General features: G+C 50.9%; 2 protein-coding genes across 6 annotated transcripts in view; one reads left to right on the top strand and one right to left on the bottom strand.

Moving 5' to 3' along the window:
* TOM1L2 (target of myb1 like 2 membrane trafficking protein) overlaps nucleotides 1–7,856 on the bottom strand; it is a 146,674-nt gene extending 138,818 nt beyond the window's left edge. For all 5 annotated transcript variants that reach the window (XM_080681700.1, XM_080681701.1, XM_080681703.1 and 2 more), the window contains exon 1: nucleotides 7,688–7,856. In XM_080681700.1, the coding sequence (XP_080537826.1) occupies nucleotides 7,688–7,739 (52 nt within the window). In that variant the 5' untranslated portion in view covers nucleotides 7,740–7,856. The remainder of the gene's footprint in view (nucleotides 1–7,687) is intronic.
* A 413-nt stretch (nucleotides 7,857–8,269) lies between these two features.
* Nucleotides 8,270–19,855, top strand: part of DRC3 (dynein regulatory complex subunit 3) — a 68,927-nt gene continuing 57,341 nt past the window's right edge. The window contains exons 1-4 of the mRNA XM_080681699.1: nucleotides 8,270–8,356; nucleotides 9,255–9,378; nucleotides 12,174–12,338; nucleotides 16,625–16,741. Coding sequence (XP_080537825.1) covers nucleotides 12,179–12,338; nucleotides 16,625–16,741 — 277 coding nt within the window. The 5' untranslated portion in view covers nucleotides 8,270–8,356; nucleotides 9,255–9,378; nucleotides 12,174–12,178. The remainder of the gene's footprint in view (nucleotides 8,357–9,254; nucleotides 9,379–12,173; nucleotides 12,339–16,624; nucleotides 16,742–19,855) is intronic.

Raw genomic sequence — 19,855 nt, 5'->3', positions numbered from 1 at the left:
AGAAAGCACCAATCCTGCCCTACAGAGCCTCCAGCCTTAACCTGAAGACACAAGATAAATGTCACCAGGAAACAGCACAGGCAGGAGAGAAGGAATCAGCAAGTCTGCGCATATTAGTTCCGGGCAAGGCGCTGTGCTAGGGACTTTACACACATTCTCTCATTTGATTTGTACAAAAACCTGGAGGGTGAGTAATATTCTATTTTATTTTTTTCTTTGTTGTTATAATATTCTATTTTATAAGTGAGAGGGAAGCCAAAGGAGTGATACGAAACAAACACTGTGAGTTCAGAGAAGAAATTCAGCACCATAACAGGGTGGTCTAAGAGCGCGGACCCGAGGAGGCAGCAAGTGGGCAGACACCAGGCTGACGGAGAGGAGTGAAGGCCTTCCTCTAGGGGAGGAGGGCTGCAGGGAACACAAAACAGTCACCAACTCCGAGTCTGGTTCTCAAAAGGCCTCTCTTCTAACCACAACAAGCTGGATCAGCAAAAAAGCCAGCCTGTTATTTATATCTTCTCAGACCACTAGGTTAGCCTCAAAAATCTGCTAAGTCAAGAGCAACATTCCTTAATTCATGTATTTATACCCCATTCTTCACCTTATATCTCCCCTTCTCGTCCCCCCACCACCGCCCCAAAAAAAAAACACAGGTAGAATATATATAGGATGTACAAAAAAAATGTATACACACACTTTGAATAATTATGAAGTCAATGTTTATTAAAATACATTTCATGCCCTGACCGGTTTGGCTCAGTGGATAGAGCATCGGCCTGCGGACTGAAGGATCCCAGGTTCAATTCTGGTCCAGGACATGTACCTTGGTTGCGGGCACATCCCCAGTAGGGGTTGTGCAGGAGGCAGCTGATCGATGTTTCTCTCTCATTGATATTTCTAACTCTCTATTCCTCTCCCTTCCTCTCTGTAAAAAATCAATAAAACATATTTTAAAAAAAATAAATAAAATACATTTCATTTTCAAAATTGAGCTATCAGCTGTTAAAGCGTGTATACTTTTTGGGGGACACCCTGTAGAAATGTGCTAAAAATGCTTATACATTGCTGCATCTCCAAAGTATGAGAAAATGAAAAATGAAATACATAAATATTCTACTTGGTATATGCAATGAGAAGAATCTCAGTGAGTGTATTAAAAAAGCACATCATGGCCGAAACCGGTTTGGCTCAGTGGATAGAGCATCGGCCTGCGGACTGAAGGGTCCCGGATTCGATTCCGGTCAAGGGCATGTACCTTGGTTGCGGGCACATCCCCAGTGGGAGGTGTGCAGGAGGCAGCTGTTTGATGTTTCTCTCTCATTGATGTTTCTAGCTCTCTATCCCTCTCCCTTCCTCTCTGTAAAATATCAATAAAATATATTAAAAAAAAAAAAAAGCACATCATGATTTTTTTTCTCCATTGCATTTTTGTACGTTTTTCAACTTTGCTGCTTGGGTACACATTGTTTTCTAAAAAGCACAATTCTATGAGGCTGTTAATATCCCAAAGTGCCCGCTCTCAGCAGTGGCGCCCTTCAGTGAAGCCTTGTGTCTCACTCAGCTCCTGTTCTTGCACATGGAAAGCAGGGCAGGCGAGGAGCTGGTACCCTAGCACGCGGCTTTCGGTGTCTGGTTCTTCATAAGCTGTCCAGCTCTCAGAATGCCAGACTTCGCTCCGAGCTCCATCAACCTGTCATCTCTGATGCATTGCTGGTGTACCTCCTCATCTCTGAGGGGGCTCACAGGAAGGCTCCAGGCCTCAGAGGAACTGGCACTGCCCATACTGACTTCCTTGCAGGCCCCATTCTGGACAGATGAGGGCTCTGATAGTAAGAAAGAATGACCTTTTGGTGACTGTCAAGGAGAAACCTCCCTGCCTCTGTAATGACATTCATACCACTCCCCTCCCTAGAAATCTTTCATGGCTCCCCAGTACCACCAATGTAAGAGTCCAAACTATTTGTACTTGCCCACCATTTGTAGCCCTCCACAATCAGGTTTTATCCTACCTTTCCAGTCTCATCTTCCACAGCACTCCCCTTGCTAGGCAAATAGAACCAATTCCAAACCCCACCTTACCCTAATACCTAGCCTTCAATCAAGCTGCTGTCTCGGACTCAAATCCTACCCATCTGTCAAAGCCCTGCTCAGCACCACCACCTCTGAATCCTTCAGAGTTCCTCCTCCCACCTTTCTGTGCTCTCCCTCCCCCTCCCACAGGTAACAGAACACCAGCTCTGGAGCAGAATGCTGGGTTCCACTCCAGCTCCCTCACTGTGAGCTGTGTGACCTCGTTGCTGCAGTGTCCCTGTCTGCAAATGGAAATAGTAACAGTGCTTTACTCGAAGTATTATTGTGAAGTTTAAAGGACAGCAGATATATATACTGAGTGGCCAGATTATTATGATCTCTGAACGCATATATACTAGAGGCCAGGTGCATGAAAATTCATGCACTGGATGGGGAGAATCCCTAAGCCTGGCCCGCCCCCTTCACAGTCTGGGAGACCTCAGGGGCAGGAGGCAACCCGGCAATCAGGGGAAGGTGACGCCCCCATCACACCTCTTCAGGCAAGCCTTGGCCGGCCCTGGGCAGCTGGGCAGCCGCCATCCAAGGCTTGCCTGCGCCTCAAGCCAGCCCTGGGTGGCTGGGGGCCTGAGGGGACTGGGGGACTCCAGAGGCAGGCGCGCAGAGCAGCTGGACCCGCCTGGGGCCGGGCCTAGCCGTGCCATGCGCCTGCTGCCCCGGCGGGGCGGAGGAGATTGGGCACCACCATCTCTGAGGGCGTGACAGTCAATTAGCATATTCCCTCTTTATTAGATGAGATATAGATATAGATATAGATATAGATATATAGATATATGAGGCCCAGTGCATGAATTCATGCATGGGTGGGGTCCAGCCAGCCTGGCCAGGGGGAGGGGACATGGACAGTTGGCCGGCCTGCCTGCTGGTCGAACTCCTGATCGAGGGGACAATTTTATTATATAGGATATACACTGAGTGGCCAGATTATTATGCGTTTAGAGATCATAATAATCTGGCCACTCAGTGTAAAGTGCCTACCTCAGTCTCTGGCACATATTAATATAATACTGAACTTTTAAAAAAAGCAAAAGCCTTTATTATTATCACTACTGAAGGTAACACCTTCCCTCTTCCATTCCCTTACTTCATTTATCTGTCCAATCTTGTGCCACTATTTTCTATCTTATCTGACTTAGGTACCTATATTAGCTCCCTTACTACTCTGAACATCCTGGCAAATGCTTAGTTTGCTACCTACAGATAGTGACTATAAGGCCACTGAATAAATGAATGAATTCTAAATGGTCATACTTATCCTTCTATATAATAAAAGCCTAATATGCAAATTGTCCCCAGGACCAGGAGTTCGACCAGGAGTTCAACCGGTAGTTCGACCCGGAGTTTGACCGGGGGCGGCAGTGGCAGGCGGCCAGGGGAAGGGAGGCGCCCTGGCTGGCAGCCAGCAACCACTAAGGACCCTACCCGTGCATGAATTTCATGCACTGAGTCTCTAGTCTTCCATAAGATCAACATTTAATGTTTAAGGAAAGATAAAAAAAGATATTAAAGAAGTAGAACTTTTCACCTAGAACAATCTTCTCAAAGTGTGCTGCCTGGAACAGCAGCAGCAGCAGCACCTGGGAACTTGTTAGAATGCTAGGACCCAGCTACTGAATCAGAAACTCTGAGAGTAAGAGTCCAGCAACTGTTTGAACAAGCCCTCCAGGTGATTCTGATGAGCCCGAATCTGGGATCTGTAGAGCCGAAAGCAACATGGAATCACAGGATAAGCACTAGATCAGGAGTGGATTCTGGGCTTACCTGTCATTGACCTTGCACAAGTAATTAACCTCACAACTTCCTTATAAGCACTCAAATACTTAAATGTTGTGAGGATTAAATGAGATCCTGTGAGCAGAGTTTGCATATGGTAGGTGCTTAATAATTATAAGTTCCTTTCAGTTTTCTTTCTGTGTCTCTCACAGGGTTGTGAAGACTGGAAAAAAAAAAATTACTGCAGTAAAATAGTTTTGCATACTGCCAACGGCCTTAGCAACCTGAGCAAGGACTAGTCATTCTTGGTACAAACAGCTATGCTAGCATCAAACACCTAGCGTTCATGGGGCACTAGGAAGCGGTTTCTGTCCAACCCCACCCAATTTACAAACACAAACCCTGCAGCAGAGTATCTCCTTACAGGCTTATTAAAGCAGAACTATGGAGACAATAGATGGTCCTTCTCCCACCCCCACACCCCCAATATTCTGGTCAGAATTAACTAACTGTTCACTGTTCTTTTAATGCAAATAAATCCAAGTCTTGGAAAAGGATTATCTAAAAATGTTTTCCTGCCACAAGAAAAACTGCCAACACTTGCAGAGCACATGGACCTGACTTAGGAAACTCCTCACCTATCACATCCAACTCCCGGTGGTTGGTCCTGGAGGGTTGAGATTAAGACCATCACCACTTTGAAGCTTGTTTCAGAAGAGAAAAGGTGGAAATAAAAGTAAGTAATTTTTCTTTCTCCATACTTAGTCTCTTACACCACTGCTGGCTCTCTCTCTCTGAAGCGCACATCCTACTCAGGAACCACCTTCCAGAATGAAGAGCAGGATGGATGCAAGAAATGCACAGACTGTGCATGTCAGACTGTGTGCTTAGCTGCTGCTCGAGATGGGCAGACTATGTGCTCAACCAAATAGCACCAGGTTAGAATGTCCGTATGAGGCCCAGGCACGAGACAGAGTAATCATTACTCTGCTGACTCTCCTACTATGAGCCTAATGCTTTGCAGCTCCAGAACACCTTTGGCGGGCATATTACCACTACTGAAGGGTCCCTAAGAGCAGCTTTTTAATATTTCTATCCCAGAGCATGGCACCCAACAGGCACTCAAGAAGCCTACTGAATTGGACTGATGAACTTTAGGTGTAAGCCCCATGGAGCGGTTGAGAGGTAGTCTTTTATGAGTGAGGAAAATGAGTCCAGAGAGACTAAAAGTGGAAGTTAGGTAAAGAATGTAGTCTTTGATGTCACCCACCCAGAACAAGGCTTCCTACTGGCCCAAACCCTACTTGCCTCTATTCCCCATAGCCACCTCTGTTCCACTCAGACTGGTGCTCACAGATGTGCCCACACCTTACCCCCCACCACCCCACCACCCCATTTACCTGTGTCCAGGCACAGGGTATTCTCTTCTTTGCCTCTGGAATCCTCACCCATTCTCATGAACAGCCCTCAGACCCAAGGAAACCAGTCCCATCACTCTGGCTCTTCGGAATTCTTTTGGACTCCTAAGAGCACCAACAAGCCCCTGAGCACTTAGCCAAGGAGTGGCCTTCTTTCAGTCATCATTGTTCTATGCATCTCTGTTCTCTCTCCCAATACCATAAATCCCCTGAGGACCAGGCAGCTGCGAAATCCCAGCTCCCCCTCTTGCCTGCCAATTAGTCACTTCACTCCTCAGAGCCTCAGTGTCCTCTCTCTGATGTGGAAAGACAACACAGCATCTTCACAAAGCAGCTGTGAGGAGCAAATAATGGCTGGAGAATTGCTTTGTGTAAGCCATAGCTGCTGCTTTTCATCATTAGCTTTGTTGTTGTTTTATTTCCACATTCCCCTCCCTCCCAACCCCCTGGGGCATACTTTTAAAAGAATACTAACAATACTAAATGTCATGAAAATCACTTTTACACTTTGTCACCACAGTACAGAATATACATTAGAACTGAACTGAACTGTGAAATTCCATAGGTATTGCCAGTTGACTGACTAGCAAGGAGGAGGCTTCACTCTTTGCGGTCAGGTATGTTTTTTTTTAAGTGATAGGGCCTGCAAGGATATTTCTCACAGGTCACAGATGGGCCAGCTGCCCCACATATCCTCTCAACCTAACTTAATTATTCTGTTATTAACAGTGAGAGCTACAATTTATTGAACCTCTACTATGTTCCAGGCACTAGGTTCCCTCCCTCCCTCTTTCTCTCTCAGCATACTAAGGCTCAGAAGGGTTACACAATTTTCTGGGGTCCCACAGCCAACAAATGGGCAAGGCAAAATTCAAAAGCCCCGTCTTCCTGACACAGCACCATGTCCTTTCCATTGGATCTGTAACCCTACATCCCTTATATTTGCATATTTTAAAATCCCCTTTAATTTCTACCTCTCAACTGCCTTGGCATTTCAAAGGTGTACATCTTCCTATTGTAAAGGAAATAGAAAAGAAAGGCCCCTCCCCCAAGCTTATGGGCTCCCTCTTGTAACTGGCTGGAATTCAACACCCAACTGAGAAAAAGTGTTTGGAACCTGGCTGCAGTGCAAGAGCACCTGAGGAAAGGAAGAGGCGTGAAGAGGGTGAGAATCTAGAGACTCGGTAGTGTGTAAAGGTGAGAAAAGACTTCCCAACACCCAGTGTCCATCACCCCTTATCCGAGATGTTACAACACAAAGAGAAGAAAGGTTCCCAAATGCCAGTTAGCCAACGGGAGAGGCCTCACTAAAGACTGAAAAGTAAGCTGCAAGTTCTTAATTAGAGCAAGAAATAAATAAACACTACTGCCTAAACCAGCCAGGTCCCTAGGGATTCCAAAGGTAAAGAGACTTTTTACCAGTCCTTCCACCAACCAGGAGGAACCCAATTTTAAAAGAAACTAATCAACATTCTTGACTGAGCACTTGGCATAAGCTCCTGCCTTGGATGAAAAGGCAAAATTGCTTTTTAGTGAGGAAATCCCAGACGGTGGCCACTCTGGTATTCCTTCGCCAGCCCTGGGCTCTTCTTACCCAGGGCAACGGGCCCTCTGGTGCCCCCTTCCCCCTCTGGCGCCCGGCAGCCTCTCCAGGATGAGCAGGCACTGCCTAGGACCCCTCTCTCCACAGGGCCACCCAAAGATTTCAGCTTCGGCAAGTTTAATATTGCAGGGAAGCAGCAGTCAATGCGCAGAGACTGCCACAAGGAGTATCAAAAACTTTAGGATTTGAAAGAACCTATATCTCACTTCCAAACACCTCACTTGACAGACAGGGCAAACGTCAAACCAGAAAGGGCAGTGACTTGCACAAGGTCATAGGGAGCGTCCAGGGCTCTTATCATTAAATAGCACGGCCTCCCTTCTTTCCCGAGGCAGCAGGCCCGCCGCCGTCCCCCTGCCCAGATACAGGAACCCCTTCTCCCACCCCAGCCCTCCCGCAGCTAGCTGAGTCGCAGTTCTAATTAGCAAGCCTTGGAGCAGGCAACATTCTCTGGGAGGGTGCCCAGTGGGAGGGCTGCTGGGACTGAAAGGAGGGATAGGAATGAAGGGAGAAGGGTGTGGAGGAAGCGGGTCCTGACGGTGGCTGCGAGCCCGATAGGGGCGCACGCAGTGGCATCTCCCAGGAGCCGCCCAACCGCTAGCACCACCTCTAAGGTACCAGGAAGGGCTGGGCCCCGACGGGTAGGGACGCGCAGAGGTCCTCCAAGTCCAAGTGGGGCCTCCGGGCGCCGCCTGGGCAGAATGGCGCTGACTTCGTGAGCAGACCCTGCCAGCGGGTCCTCAGAGGCCCGATGACAAGGATGCCCGGCCCGCCCGAGGGGTGGCACCAGTGACCCGCAGAGGCCGCGGTCCCCGCCAGCCGCCGCCGTCGCCCACCCGGTCGCCCGTCCTCCGCGCGGCCTTACCGAGGCACTGCCCCACCGGGGTGCTGAACGGGTTCCCCAGCAGGAACTCCATCTTGGGCGGACAGCACGGCAGCGGCCGGCGCCCTGTCAGACGCCGGGGTCTCCGCAGTCCCCGTCGCGCTCCCGACCTGACTGACACCTGCCCCCGCCCCACCCTCGGAACGCTCCGCTCCCTCCGCTCCTGCAGCACTCCTATTGGGCAACGCCTGCCCGGCATTCCTCCGATTGGTCCCCCCACGAAGACCCACCTGCCCCCGGCGTCCGATTGGGCGAAGGAGCAAGCGAAGTCGCAGGGATCCCTGCCCCCTGGCCCGCCTCCGAACGAATCTGTATATTTTGATTCATCTATATATTGGTCAATCTTGAATACCTCCTATTATTGGAGAACAGACAAGTCAATCACTCAAGTACGGGACAGGAAAGAGACGAGGCTAGAAAGATCCCTGCCCATAAGAAGTGCTGATTGGAGGAACATTTGTTTTCTCTAAAGCTGGTTGGTGATAGGAGTATTTCCCCACCCAGGAATGTTGTTACGCGACTTATCAACTTTCACCCAGGATGTTTACTTCCTAACTTCCCCTTAGCAACGGAGTGGCGTCTTCTGGTTCTCCTAGCAGCTGAGCGAAGCGACTTCTGCGCCAACCAGCCGTGTAGCCTGCGCTTGAGAAGGTGAGACTCGGGAGCTGAAGCTCTGGGAAGACTGGCAGAGCCAACAACGCCCGACTTAACTCTTTCCTCTGACTTTTTTCTCCAAGGTTCCTGGCCCGGCCCTTCTCATCTGTAAAGTGAGCACATAGTCATAGGTTCTCTGCCAGCTGCTCTCAGACAGGCAAAACTCTAGTCCTGGGCTTTCAAGCCCCTGATTAGAAAGAAATACTAAGGAAGCATTTCCTCACGGGGCAGGGCCCGAAGAAATTTTTTAAAAAGTATTTTTTATTGATTTCAGAGAGAAAGAGAGAGGGAGAGAGAAACATCATTGATGAGAGAGAATCATTGATCGGTTACCTCCCGCTCACCCCCTCCTGAGGATGGAGCCTGCAACCCAGGCATGTGCCCTGACGGAAATCCAACTGTGACCTTCTGGGTCATTGGTTTGATGCTCAACCATTGAGCCACCCTGGCTGGCCCGAAGATATTTTTAAGGGGTTTGATCCCCTAGGCTTCTGGCCTAATCCCTTTCATAGAGAGAAAGGAACTTGAAAGAAAAATCCACTGATAACTTCTTCAAGAATTTAACTCTCATATCCCACTTCATAATTGTCATTAAATTATTTCTCTTATTTTTATTCTTCATCTTGGTGCTATTTAAAGTACTCTGGCTGGGCAAATGGATACCAGAGTTCCATGTATGTTCCTTGTCAGTAGCTACTTGTATGACTAGACAATTTCCTTTCCCTGATGAGTCTTAGTTTTCCTTCTGGGAAATTAGGGCATTAGGAATCTTCTCTAATGGCCTCCAGAGCTGACATAATTAAGTAACACTTGTGCACTTGGTACACAGTAAGCACTCAGTAAAGTAAACTGTTTATTTTTCAGATCCAATTGATCCCAGCTTGTTGTTTCCTAGGACAGTTCTGGACCTGTTTCTTCCTGAGGAGGCGACTCCATTGAGGCGCATTCTCTACCTCCTACCTGTGGTCTTCACCAACAAAATTATCAACAGGCGAGACAACAGGAGCCCAGGCTGGGTGGTAAATTATGATAAAAACTTTCTAGGGAGGACTGTTTGGGCCTTGACCCTGACGCAGAACAGCTGTGAAAAACATTATGGGCAGTGACAATGATGGTCTACAGTGCCCTGGGAACAGCTGAGTTATGATTAAGAAATGGCTCTGGAGTCGTGTTCTCCAGCTCTGCTATATACTAGATGTATAAACTTGGGCATGTTACTTAACCTAACTAGCTTCCATTTTCTTATCTGAAAGCTGAGAATGACTAGTCCTACATATAAAATAAATTCCTAGAGATCTTTCAAATCCACATCTCACCAACCTCCTTGGTCATCTCTCACTTCATGACTCTTGCCATTCTCAGTAGTACAACCAGAGTGAGCATCTTAAGATTAAAATCTTATCATGTCACTGCCCCTGTTAAGCCTCAGAAGCTTCCCAGGTCTCCTAGGATAATGTCAGAGCTCCTGTAGGCCTCTCCAAGCTTGTATCACTTCAGCCAAAGTGGAACATGTCCTCTTCCCACATCAGGGCCTCACTGTGCAGTTCCCTCTCCTCCTTTCCTACTCCTCCTCCAGATCTCAGCCCCATCTCCCTGGCCAGGCCAGGTGCCCCTAATGCATGCTATCATAGTTCCCTACACTTACAAATTTGTCATAGTTTCTAATTAAACAGTTGTATGACTATATGATTCATTCTGAAACAGAGATAAGGAGATCTGTCTGTTGTAGTCATAACATGTAGATATTCATTACATGTGTGTAGACTAAATAAATTATCTTAAACAAATGTAGGAGAGAGGAATTATTCATCTAGTATAGATGGGAAGTTGAAGGCTTAGCCAGATGAGGTGAGTTGCCAAAGGATGCAAAGTCAGGGTCTAAGTCCTGTCCTTGTGGGCTAGGCAGCTGCTCCACATTGCCATTGTTGGGCTGGACCGGAAGTAAGCTTGATCTGACATAGGTGCCAGGCCTTGATGTGGGAGGGATGATAAGTCAGTTGAAGTTTTGAAATCAGAATTAAGAATAATTTTCCCAAGTACAGCACCTTTCTTTGAAAAAGCACAAACACCTTGCAGGTAATATCTGCCAAATACAGCACATTAAAATTTCCCCAAAGGCAACTTGGTATCAAGTTATGGGAAATTTTAGAAAAATTTGTTTCAGAAGAGTAGGGAAATAGAGAAAGGCAGAGGACTGGAAACATCTTTTGGGGGCAGGGAATGTAGCCAGTGTTGACAAATGGGAGGAACGGGAAGATGGAAGGTGCAGGTGGAGACTGGGCATAGGGGAGGGCCGGAGGGATGCGGTTGGGGTTAGGTGAGGCTGTGCCTCCTCTGGGGGTAGAAGGAAAGGCCGCATGAGAGCTAAAAGCACTGGGACATCTGGTCATGCAAAATCCAGAAATGGAATATGCATATTTAAGTAAGCTGCCTTCAATGGATGGTGGGGAAGGGGGAGGAGGACAGCTGAGCAGTGGCAGTCTAAGGCCAAGTGGCAGGATTGCCAGGCCCATCCGGGTTTGTGGTGCACACCATACCACCAGCACTCTCTCCAAACAGAACCCAGTGGACAAAGGACAGAGGACAGGGGCTTGTCCAGTGTCAAGGACTAGCAGAGCTGGGAGGACAGGAGGTTCAGGGAGGCCCCAAAGCTGGGGACACATGCAGACAAAGATAGCAGGTGAAGTCAGCAGCGAGGTGAGAAGCAGGGTGGAAAGTAGGAGGGAGAACTGAGTTTCCAGAGGTTCAGGAGGCAGGATCTGGGAATTTCCAGTAGACTGACGGGAGAGTGTGCCTTCCTGCGGTCCGGTCTTCGGGTTGTTCTCACTCAGAGGGCTGGTGATGAGAAGGTCGGATGCCCTGGCTTCCTGGGGCTGTGGCTCTGCCCAGCCAGGAATGGCAGCTCGGTCAGCCTCACAGTGTGACTGACCGAGTCCCCAGCTCTCCACTTTGCCTGCGGTATCTCAGCCCAATTCCTTTGGACAATTAACAACAGAACCTCCTGGGTTAGTTTAAGTGAAGGAGGATTTAATGCCAGAAGCAGGAAACTCTCAGGGCCTGAAATCAGGGACATTAGGGGCTGGAAAGCCAGCAAGAAGGCAGCCTCTGTCTGTGCCAGTCTGTCTGTCCTTTTGTCTCTTCCCCCCCTGGATCCCCCAGATTCCCATCTCTGCTTCTCTCTGTTCATCTGCCCCCAGTTTCTCCCCAGCTCAAGCAACCAGCTCTGCTGGGCACTCTCATCCTGAGGCCCACGCTCACATTTCTCAGGGGGAACATGAATCACCAGCTTGGGTGGGTATCCACCTACACACAGGGCAACGTGGTGGGGGGGATTGGGGGAAGCGACATAGACATGGCTGTCTGGCTGGCTGAGGCTCTCAGGAAAGGCGGCTGCCGACTAGTGTGCCTGGCGGGGTTGCTGAGGGGAAGTGGTTGGCGCCAAGAAACCTGCACAAGGGTGGCACAGAAGCCCACGGCCCCAGGTGACCACGGCCGGAGGGAAGCTGCGCTCCAGAGGCTAGGAAACCCGTGTGGCACCATCCACTTGGCCCGGTAGGGTCACAGCTGTGGTTGGGGGGCCAAGGAAGGGCACCAGGCAGGATGGGCACACGTGGTTGCCCGGGGAATTCCTGGAGCAGCCTTAGTGCAAATGTCCTAACCCCCCGGTGCAGGAGGCCAAGCAGTGGGAGGAGGGCCTCGTTTGTGTGTCCTTACCTGCCACAGTGCTCCCCAACACTTTAAAAGGATGCCCACCAGCCCCTGTCCTCAGACAGAGGGAGAATAGATTGTGGAACACAAACATAATGTTTTTTAGGGAAGATGAACCGGCTGTGCAACTCACTGGAGCCAAGAGTGATGAACGACGACATGCTTAAGCTGGCTGTCGGGGAGCAGGGCCCACAGGAGGAGGCTGGGCAGCTGGCCAAACAGGAGGGCATCCTCTTTAAGGACGTCCTCTCCCTACAGCTGGACTTCCAGAGTGCGTACCCCAGGTGGGCAGGGCACCAGGCCGGGCCCCTGATTTTCTCCAATCCACATCCCAGCCCCAGAATTCCATGCAAAGTCCGTATAAAAAGATAAAATTCTTCCACTCTAAATCTAAGTGAACCACAGAGGCCTTGGTGTCCTCGGGGTGGAGGAACCTAGGAGGGTGGTCCCAAGCAGTCAGCACAGCTGTGGGGGAGGGGGGAGAGGAGGATGTGCAGCTTTGGAGGAGGAGCAGAAGACAGGAGAGTCACAGGGCCATGGGCAGGGAGCTGGGCAAGAGTGGCCGGGTAGCCTACTGGGAAGATGTGGCTGGGGACCAGGTAGAACCTCAGTGCCTCAGCATCCCCATCTGTGAAATGGAATCATTGTAGTCCCTGGCCAAGGACTGGTTGGGAGGACAAGGTAAAACAACATGTGCACAGTTTGGGTTCGTTAAAAAAGGCCAGTGAGAGCTGTGAGAGGAAGCAAGAGAGATGGGCATAGAGCCTGCAGCCGGGCATTGTGCATGTTAGAAAGAAGGCAAGCCCCAAAACCAGGGGTCCTGGTAGAACACAAATGATACTTGGGAGCCAACAGCAAGGCAATATCTTTTGTATATATATATATATATATATATATATATATATATATATATACATATACACACACACACACACACACACACACACACACACACACACACATATATATAATTGATTTTTACAGAGAGGAAGGGAGAGGGATAGAGAGTTAGAAACATCGATGAGAGAGAAACATCGATCAGCTGCCTCCTGCACACCCCCTACTGGGGATGTGCCCGCAACCAAGGTACATGCCCTTGACCAGAATCGAATCTGGGACCCTTCAGTCTGCAGGCCGAAGCTCCCAGGGGTTCTCAAACTACGGCCCGCGGGCCACATGCGGCCCGCCGAGGACATTTATCCGGCCTGCCGGGTGCCGCTGCCTGTCCTGCTTAGCAGCCGACTCGTCCCGGGCCCACAGTGCGCATAGGAATTTGTTCATAGTTTTTTTTTTAACTATAGTCCGGCTCTCCAACGGTCTGAGGGACAGTGAACTGGCCCCCTGTTTAAAAAGTTTGAGGACCCCTGCTGAGCCAAACTGGTTAGGGCGAGCAAGGCAATATCTTTACTCCTGCAGGAGGGTGTGCAGCCAACACAGGGTTTTATCCCTGATGCACACCATCTGTCCCTCACTCTTGATTGGTCAGAGTTTAGGACCACATTCTGGTGCTAATTTAAAGGAAAAAGGGAGGGGTTGACCTTTGTGGTTTCAAAATGGCAGTTGCCTAAACTCCCTTCTTTGACAGAAAAGATTACTTGTTTATTCTCACAATTCTCACATGCAGGCGGGCCACAGTGGAGCGACTGGTCAGATTCATAGTCCTGCACTGTTCTGGGTTCCCAGCCGGCCTGCTGAGCCATCTGCACAACAAGAAGGAATTCTTTTTTTCTTTTCTTTCTTTTGACTGGTTTTGGTGGGGGGGTTCTTCTATTTAAAAAAAAATTAAATTGATTGAAGTAGTGTTTGTTAATAACACTCTAAATTTCAGGTGTACAACTTTATCATCAGCATTTGTACACTACAGCCGTGGGCAAACTACAGCCCGCGGGCCGGATCCGGCCCGTTCGGCTGTTCTATCCAGCCCGCGGAGCCGAAAGAGTGGAGGGTTCTCTTGCTCTCCCCTCCGCTCCTTTACTTTGAATTTATATTAGTTCACACAAACACTCCATCCATGCTTTTGTTCCCGCCCTCCGGTCCAGTTTAAGAACCCATTGTGGCCCTCGAGTCAAAAAGTTTGCCCACCCCTGCGTCTAGCATGTGCCCACCGCCCGAAGTCTCATCTCCTTCTGTCACCATATATTTGATTTCCTCTACCCTCTTTGTCTTCCCTGAGGCCCTGCCTCAGTTGGTCTGGGCCAGACCCTGGGGTCCCAGCAGTGGGCAAGGCCTGACCCCAGCCCACAGAGTGCACAGGCCTCATCAGAGCCAGGCCTCCAGGGTGACCCCAGCTCTGCAGGATCTGGCAATCCAGAGCAGTGAGGGCCCTGGCCTTGGTGAGGAAAGGGCTAAGGAGTTGCAGAATGGCTGTCACCAGAGGGAGCTTTTGCACTGCCCCCTTCCTGTTGCTTCCCCTCCCAGCCTGGGTTCCTTCAGCCAGAATTTATCAAGTGCCTGTTATATGCCAGGTGCTTTTCTAGGTACTAGGGATTCAACTGTGAACAAAAAGGACCAAAAAAAAAAAAAAAACTGTCCTCATGGAGCTTGACATTCAAGTGAGGGACACACATAAACTAAAACAGAGGGAAATGACAGTGTCCAATGAAGGTGCATGTGCTATGGAGAGAAATCACATCAGGAGAGGAGGAAGGGGACCTGGGGTGGGACACAGTGTTTTATCAGTTGGTGAGAGGCCTCACCAAGAAGGTGACAATTGAGCAAAGACTAGAAGGAGGTAAGGGAAGGGGCCACAGGGAGATGCAGGAAGGTGCTGATGTCAGAGGGAACAGCCAGCACAGAAGTCCCGGCGGGCAGACCTGGGTGGAGACAGGGCAGAGAATGGCGTGGTCAGCTGGAGAGGGAATGTGGTTTGTATAGTGGGGGCTGGAGAGGGAGTGTAGTTTGTATAGTGGGGGCTGGAGAGGGAGTGTGGTTTGTATAGTGAGCGAGGTGGGAGCCTGGGGAGAGTCCTGAGCAGAGGAGGGACAGGGATTTAGGTTTTCACAGGGTCTCACTGGCTGCAGGATAGACTGTGGGGCCTGGGGAACAGGGAGTCTAGGGGGCACTGGTGATGGGCCGAGACTGAGGCGGTGGCGGTGAGGAGGGCTCTGTGTCCATGTTGAAGATAATGGGCGTTTGAGGCAGTCCTATCCTACTGGCAACTCGTTCAGAGCTAACTGCCAAGTAGATCCTGATTCTGTTGTGTTGTTTGGCTTTTCCATACAAACTGCTGATGTGTAGGGAAAGCCCGCATGTGGGGTGCCCGGCGAGCACCCAGTAGTGTGCGAGCCACCCTGAGGAGTGGTGTCTGCATGTCAGCTGCACCCAAGGCTCAGCCTCAGGCCAGGCTCAGAGAAGGTGCCTGGGACACCCAGACCAGGATGGGAGGTGGCTGGCATCTGGTGGCACTGGGCCACGCCAGAAGCACAAGTAGGGGTGGTAGCTGAAGCACCCTGGGAAATCTGGCCACAGAGCTGAAGAACAGACCCCAGTGCTACCTGGCCCTGGGGCCCAAGAGAGGCAGGACTCTGGGTCAGAGAGATGCTGTCTCCTTCCCTCCTCCCCCCACCCAGGGAGATGTGGCTGGAAGAGGGCAGTGGGGAGGGTGCTCTGTCTCTCCCAGGACCTCAGTGAATATCCTCCCCCTGAGTGAAAACTGAAACTGCTGCCCCAAATGTGTGCTTATCAAGTGCACCTCCTCCCCCTTTTACTTCCGTATCATTTCAGTCTTTCAATGAGCATTGTCTACGTTTTGGAAGTTATTACAACAGCAAATCTAGAACAAAGGGGCGTGTAAGCAGTAGAGTGATTTGTAGCTTCTAGAATGAGCTGGGGTCACGTTTAGCCCTCTAGAATTATACATACACAGAACATACTTATTTAGACTTCAGGGTTTTCAGAACGCTCTGGCTGCAGCCCTGGAAGCCACAGTGCCTTCTGTGTGCAGCGAGAGAGCGAGTTGGCCCGGTGACTGTGAAGGGGGCCTTCAGGGACCACAGGGTGGGCGCTTCTGTGACTCATGGAGCCTGCCTGTCACTGCATGACAGCACCCCCATATATGGCATTTTGGGTCCCCTATCTTTCTGCCCATCATGTTCCTAGAGGTATTTCTTTGCGCACATACACAAATGTGTCTTTGCAGACAGATTCCAAGTAGAGAAACTGCACAGTCAAAGGGCACAGACATTAAATATTTCAGTAAATGTGGCCAAATTCTCTTCCAAAGCGTGTGAACTAGTCGACTGACCCACCAACAGTGCGCAAGGAGCCTCTACCCCACAGCCTGGATTCTGTTTGTCACCGGCAGAGGGAAGGCAGGCGGACCCCTGCCTGTGCCTTGTGCCCCAAGTTGTCCGGCTCCTGGGCAGCCCTCAGCTGGCCCCCAGAGGCAGCACAAGAGTCTTGTGCCCTGTGCTCCTGGTGCCCAGCCCACATCAGGGCGCCCACACACTGCAGGCAAGAGCAGGGCTGCGGAGCCTGGTCTCAGGCCCCCAGGACACTGGTCGACTCTGACCTTAAGCCGAGGCTAGAGCGGTGGTGGGTCTTTTCTCACCGTTTCAGACATCCTCCGCATTGACAACCTCTGGCAGTTTGAGAACTTGAGAAAACTGCAGCTGGACAATAACATCATTGAGAGGATCGAGGGCCTGGAGAACCTCACACACCTGGTCTGGCTAGGTAAGGCCCCTTTGTGTGGGTGACCACCCTAATTCAAGGTGACCCCTGCCAAGATCACCCTCACCAAGGCATTCGTCTCCCCGGGCCGTGCCTTGCAGGGAGCAAGAAAGCTGTTCTTTTTATTTTTATTGTTCTTTTTTTTTGTTAATCCTCACCCAAGGATATTTTTCCATTTGATTTTCAGAGAGAGTGGAAAGGAGGGAGGGAGGGGGAGAGAGAGAGAGAAACATGGGAACATCTATGTGAGAGAGACATCGATTGGTTGCCGGAACCTGCAATCCAGGTACGTGCCCTTGACTGGGAATCCGGAAGCGAACCCACAGCCCTTCCCAGCATGGGCCAGTGCTCTAATCAGCAAGCCACACTGCCCAGGGCTGAAGCTGTTCTTTTTAAAAGCCCGGGCCCTGTGCTGGGTAAACACGGCAAAAGTGGGCTTGGATCCGCCAGGGCAGAGTATCCTGTTCCCAGCTGCAGCCTCCCAGTGTGGGAGTCGGGTGGTCGGAGGAGCAGCCCTGGGTTCCTTGTAGTCACTGCACTCAGGTTGACAGCTAAGTGTGGGTCCCACCACTCATGGGGGCTCCCATCAGACCCAAAAGAATCACCACAGTTGCCAGTTGCACTGAGCACTTACTACCTGCTAAGCATGGGCCTCCATGTGAGCTGTTTTAATCCACACAGCACCCCATTGTAGAGATGAGCAAACTGAGGCCACAGAGTGTGGTGGGGGCATCAGGCTCCCAGCCCAGCTCTGACTCTAGAGCTCTGGCCCTCAATGCTAAGACTGCAGGGTCCTGATGACCCGTGTCCGTCTGCTGAGCTAGGAGGCAGCCTCCCCTCTGCTGAGGGGCAGGTGGGCACCTGCAGGGAGAGGAGCTGGCTGGGGAGCCCTGTATAGCTGCCTTGTTTAGTTCTTACAGCAAAGACCTGTTATAGTCCCAATCCATCGATGAGGAGGGGCTCCGAGAGGCCCAGGCACTTGCCCAAAGCTCCACAGCCAGAGCAGCTGGGGTGCGAACCAGGCCTGTCTGACCCGAAGTTGGGTTCCTTCACCCTGTCAGGCTGTGTCCCCGTAGCAGGAGCCAGGCACAGCAGGGACACAGGCCATCTGCCTGGAACCAGTGCTGCAGGTAGATGTTTAACATGGGGCCAGCGAGGTTTGCCAAACAGCTTGGCTGAGTGTGCTGCCAGCGCCAGCCCTCAGCAGCCCCACAGCAGGCTCATGCTGCAATTTCACAGACGCAGGGCTGAGAGGCTTGATGAGTCGCACGCTGCAGGCAGCAGAGGCAACCCCAGACAGGGCTCCTGTCTGCTGGGCCCCTCCGCCCCAGGCCCCCACCTCCAGCACTCTAGCACTTATTCCTGCTGAGTGGCCCAGCTGCCTCGCCACCAGTCCTCTGGCTCTACACGTGTGGGGAATGACCAGCCTGCAGGCCATGAAAGGCCTGAGAGATCGTTTGGTCTGGCCCTGTCAAGGCATTAGGGGTGAGTTAATTAAATGTCTGACCAAACACAGCAGGCTACTTTTTAAGCTGATATTATGTATGGCCCGCGAATGATGTTCAGATATCCTAAGGGCCCCAGGTGGAAGAAAGGTCCTCCATCCTGCCCTAGGAATGGAGGAGGAGAAGAGGGTGCTGCCAGGCACCAGCTGTGAATGCTGGACTTTTAGGCAAGAGCTACCAGCCCAGCCATCCCTCAGATATAAAACAAGTGCCACAGGTTCCTGGGAGGCACTCCTGTGATGCCCAGGACTCCATGGTACAGGGTGAGAAAGCAGAAGGGGAAATTTCTGGCAAAAGGTCAGCCTGCATCCCTCAGAGAGTCAGAAACCAGCCTTTGCCCAGCCACAGCACTAGTAGTCCAGGGATCCAACCATGGTTAGGAAGAGCTGGTCCCTGGGATGGTTCAGCAAGCCACTACCTACATACACCCCACTGCTGGCCCCCTGCAGTCAGCACCAGGCTGAACGGGTGCCGTGGCGGTGCAGGCTCTGGAGAGCTGATTTGCACATTTCATCCACGTTTGCATTCAGGCTGTCTTGTTGGTGCCTGACATTGGCCATGGTGGGAGTGCTATTCCACAGCTACCGGCAGCACAGCAAAGCAGAGCACCCCTCGCTGGCCCCATGTTAAACATCTACCTGCAGCAATGGTTCCAGGGGGATGGCCAGGCCTCTGAAGAGCAGACCTGGCTGCCCGCTGGAAAGGGAAGTGGGCAGGTGTGGCATTTAGCAGGCCCCAGTTTGTATCCCAGCTCAGCCAAGTGCTAACCAATTTTGCACAAGCTATTTCCACCCTCTGACCCTCAGCTTCTCTGTGTGCTCTGTGATCTTAGGCATATTACCACTAGGCCCTTTGAGTCTGGGTTTCCTCTCCCAAAAAATTAGGTGGTGATACCTCTGCTGTGAGGATTCAATGAGGTAATGCACTCACGGGCCTAGCGTAGGGAAAGGGACACTAAATTGTCCTTGATCTCAGCCATCAGCAGGTAAGCATCCCCGACATACCAACGAGACTAAATGAAGATGTGGATACACTTACTTTCCACAGCACCTCTTTAATGTACTAGCTTGCAGCTACCATGACTGTATTTCCAAGCTCATGAAAAATTCCCAGGTTGGGCCTCTGGGCCATTGCTATTCTAGGACAGAGTTGCAGCCCAGCCCCAACCGAAAACCTGTCCATTTTTGTTCCGAAGATGTGAAGCTTGGGCTAGAGAGAACCAGGACACCTCAGCTAGGGTGCCTGGGCTTGGGGGGAAGCTTGAGTTGGCCATGCTGTACCTGGAAGACCTGGCCTGCAGCCTGTCCAGGGGGAGCCCTCGCTGCCCTATGGCACCACCGTAGTTAGCTGTGTGGCTTTAGGCAAATCACCGAGCCTTTCTGAGCTTAGCTTCCCAATTGAGCAAATGGGGAGAGAAGTTCCAGACTGCCATCAGAGCTGTGGTCTGGGTGTACACACAAGCAGTTGGTCAACTGGTGAGTGCTGAGCAGATGCCGGGCATCACGACTAAAATGCCTGTAGGTGGGCAAAGGGGACACTCTGCACCTGGCTCCCACTCCAGACCTGCCAGTCAGCATGTCCAGCTCAGAACAGCAACAGAGCCCGGACATGA

Source organism: Plecotus auritus (assembly GCF_963455305.1).
Source record: "Plecotus auritus genome assembly, chromosome: 7".
NCBI classification, from domain to species: domain Eukaryota; kingdom Metazoa; phylum Chordata; class Mammalia; order Chiroptera; family Vespertilionidae; genus Plecotus; species Plecotus auritus.
Note: the sequence above shows the minus strand (reverse complement) of the source record. Positions and strands in the feature narration are given on the sequence as shown.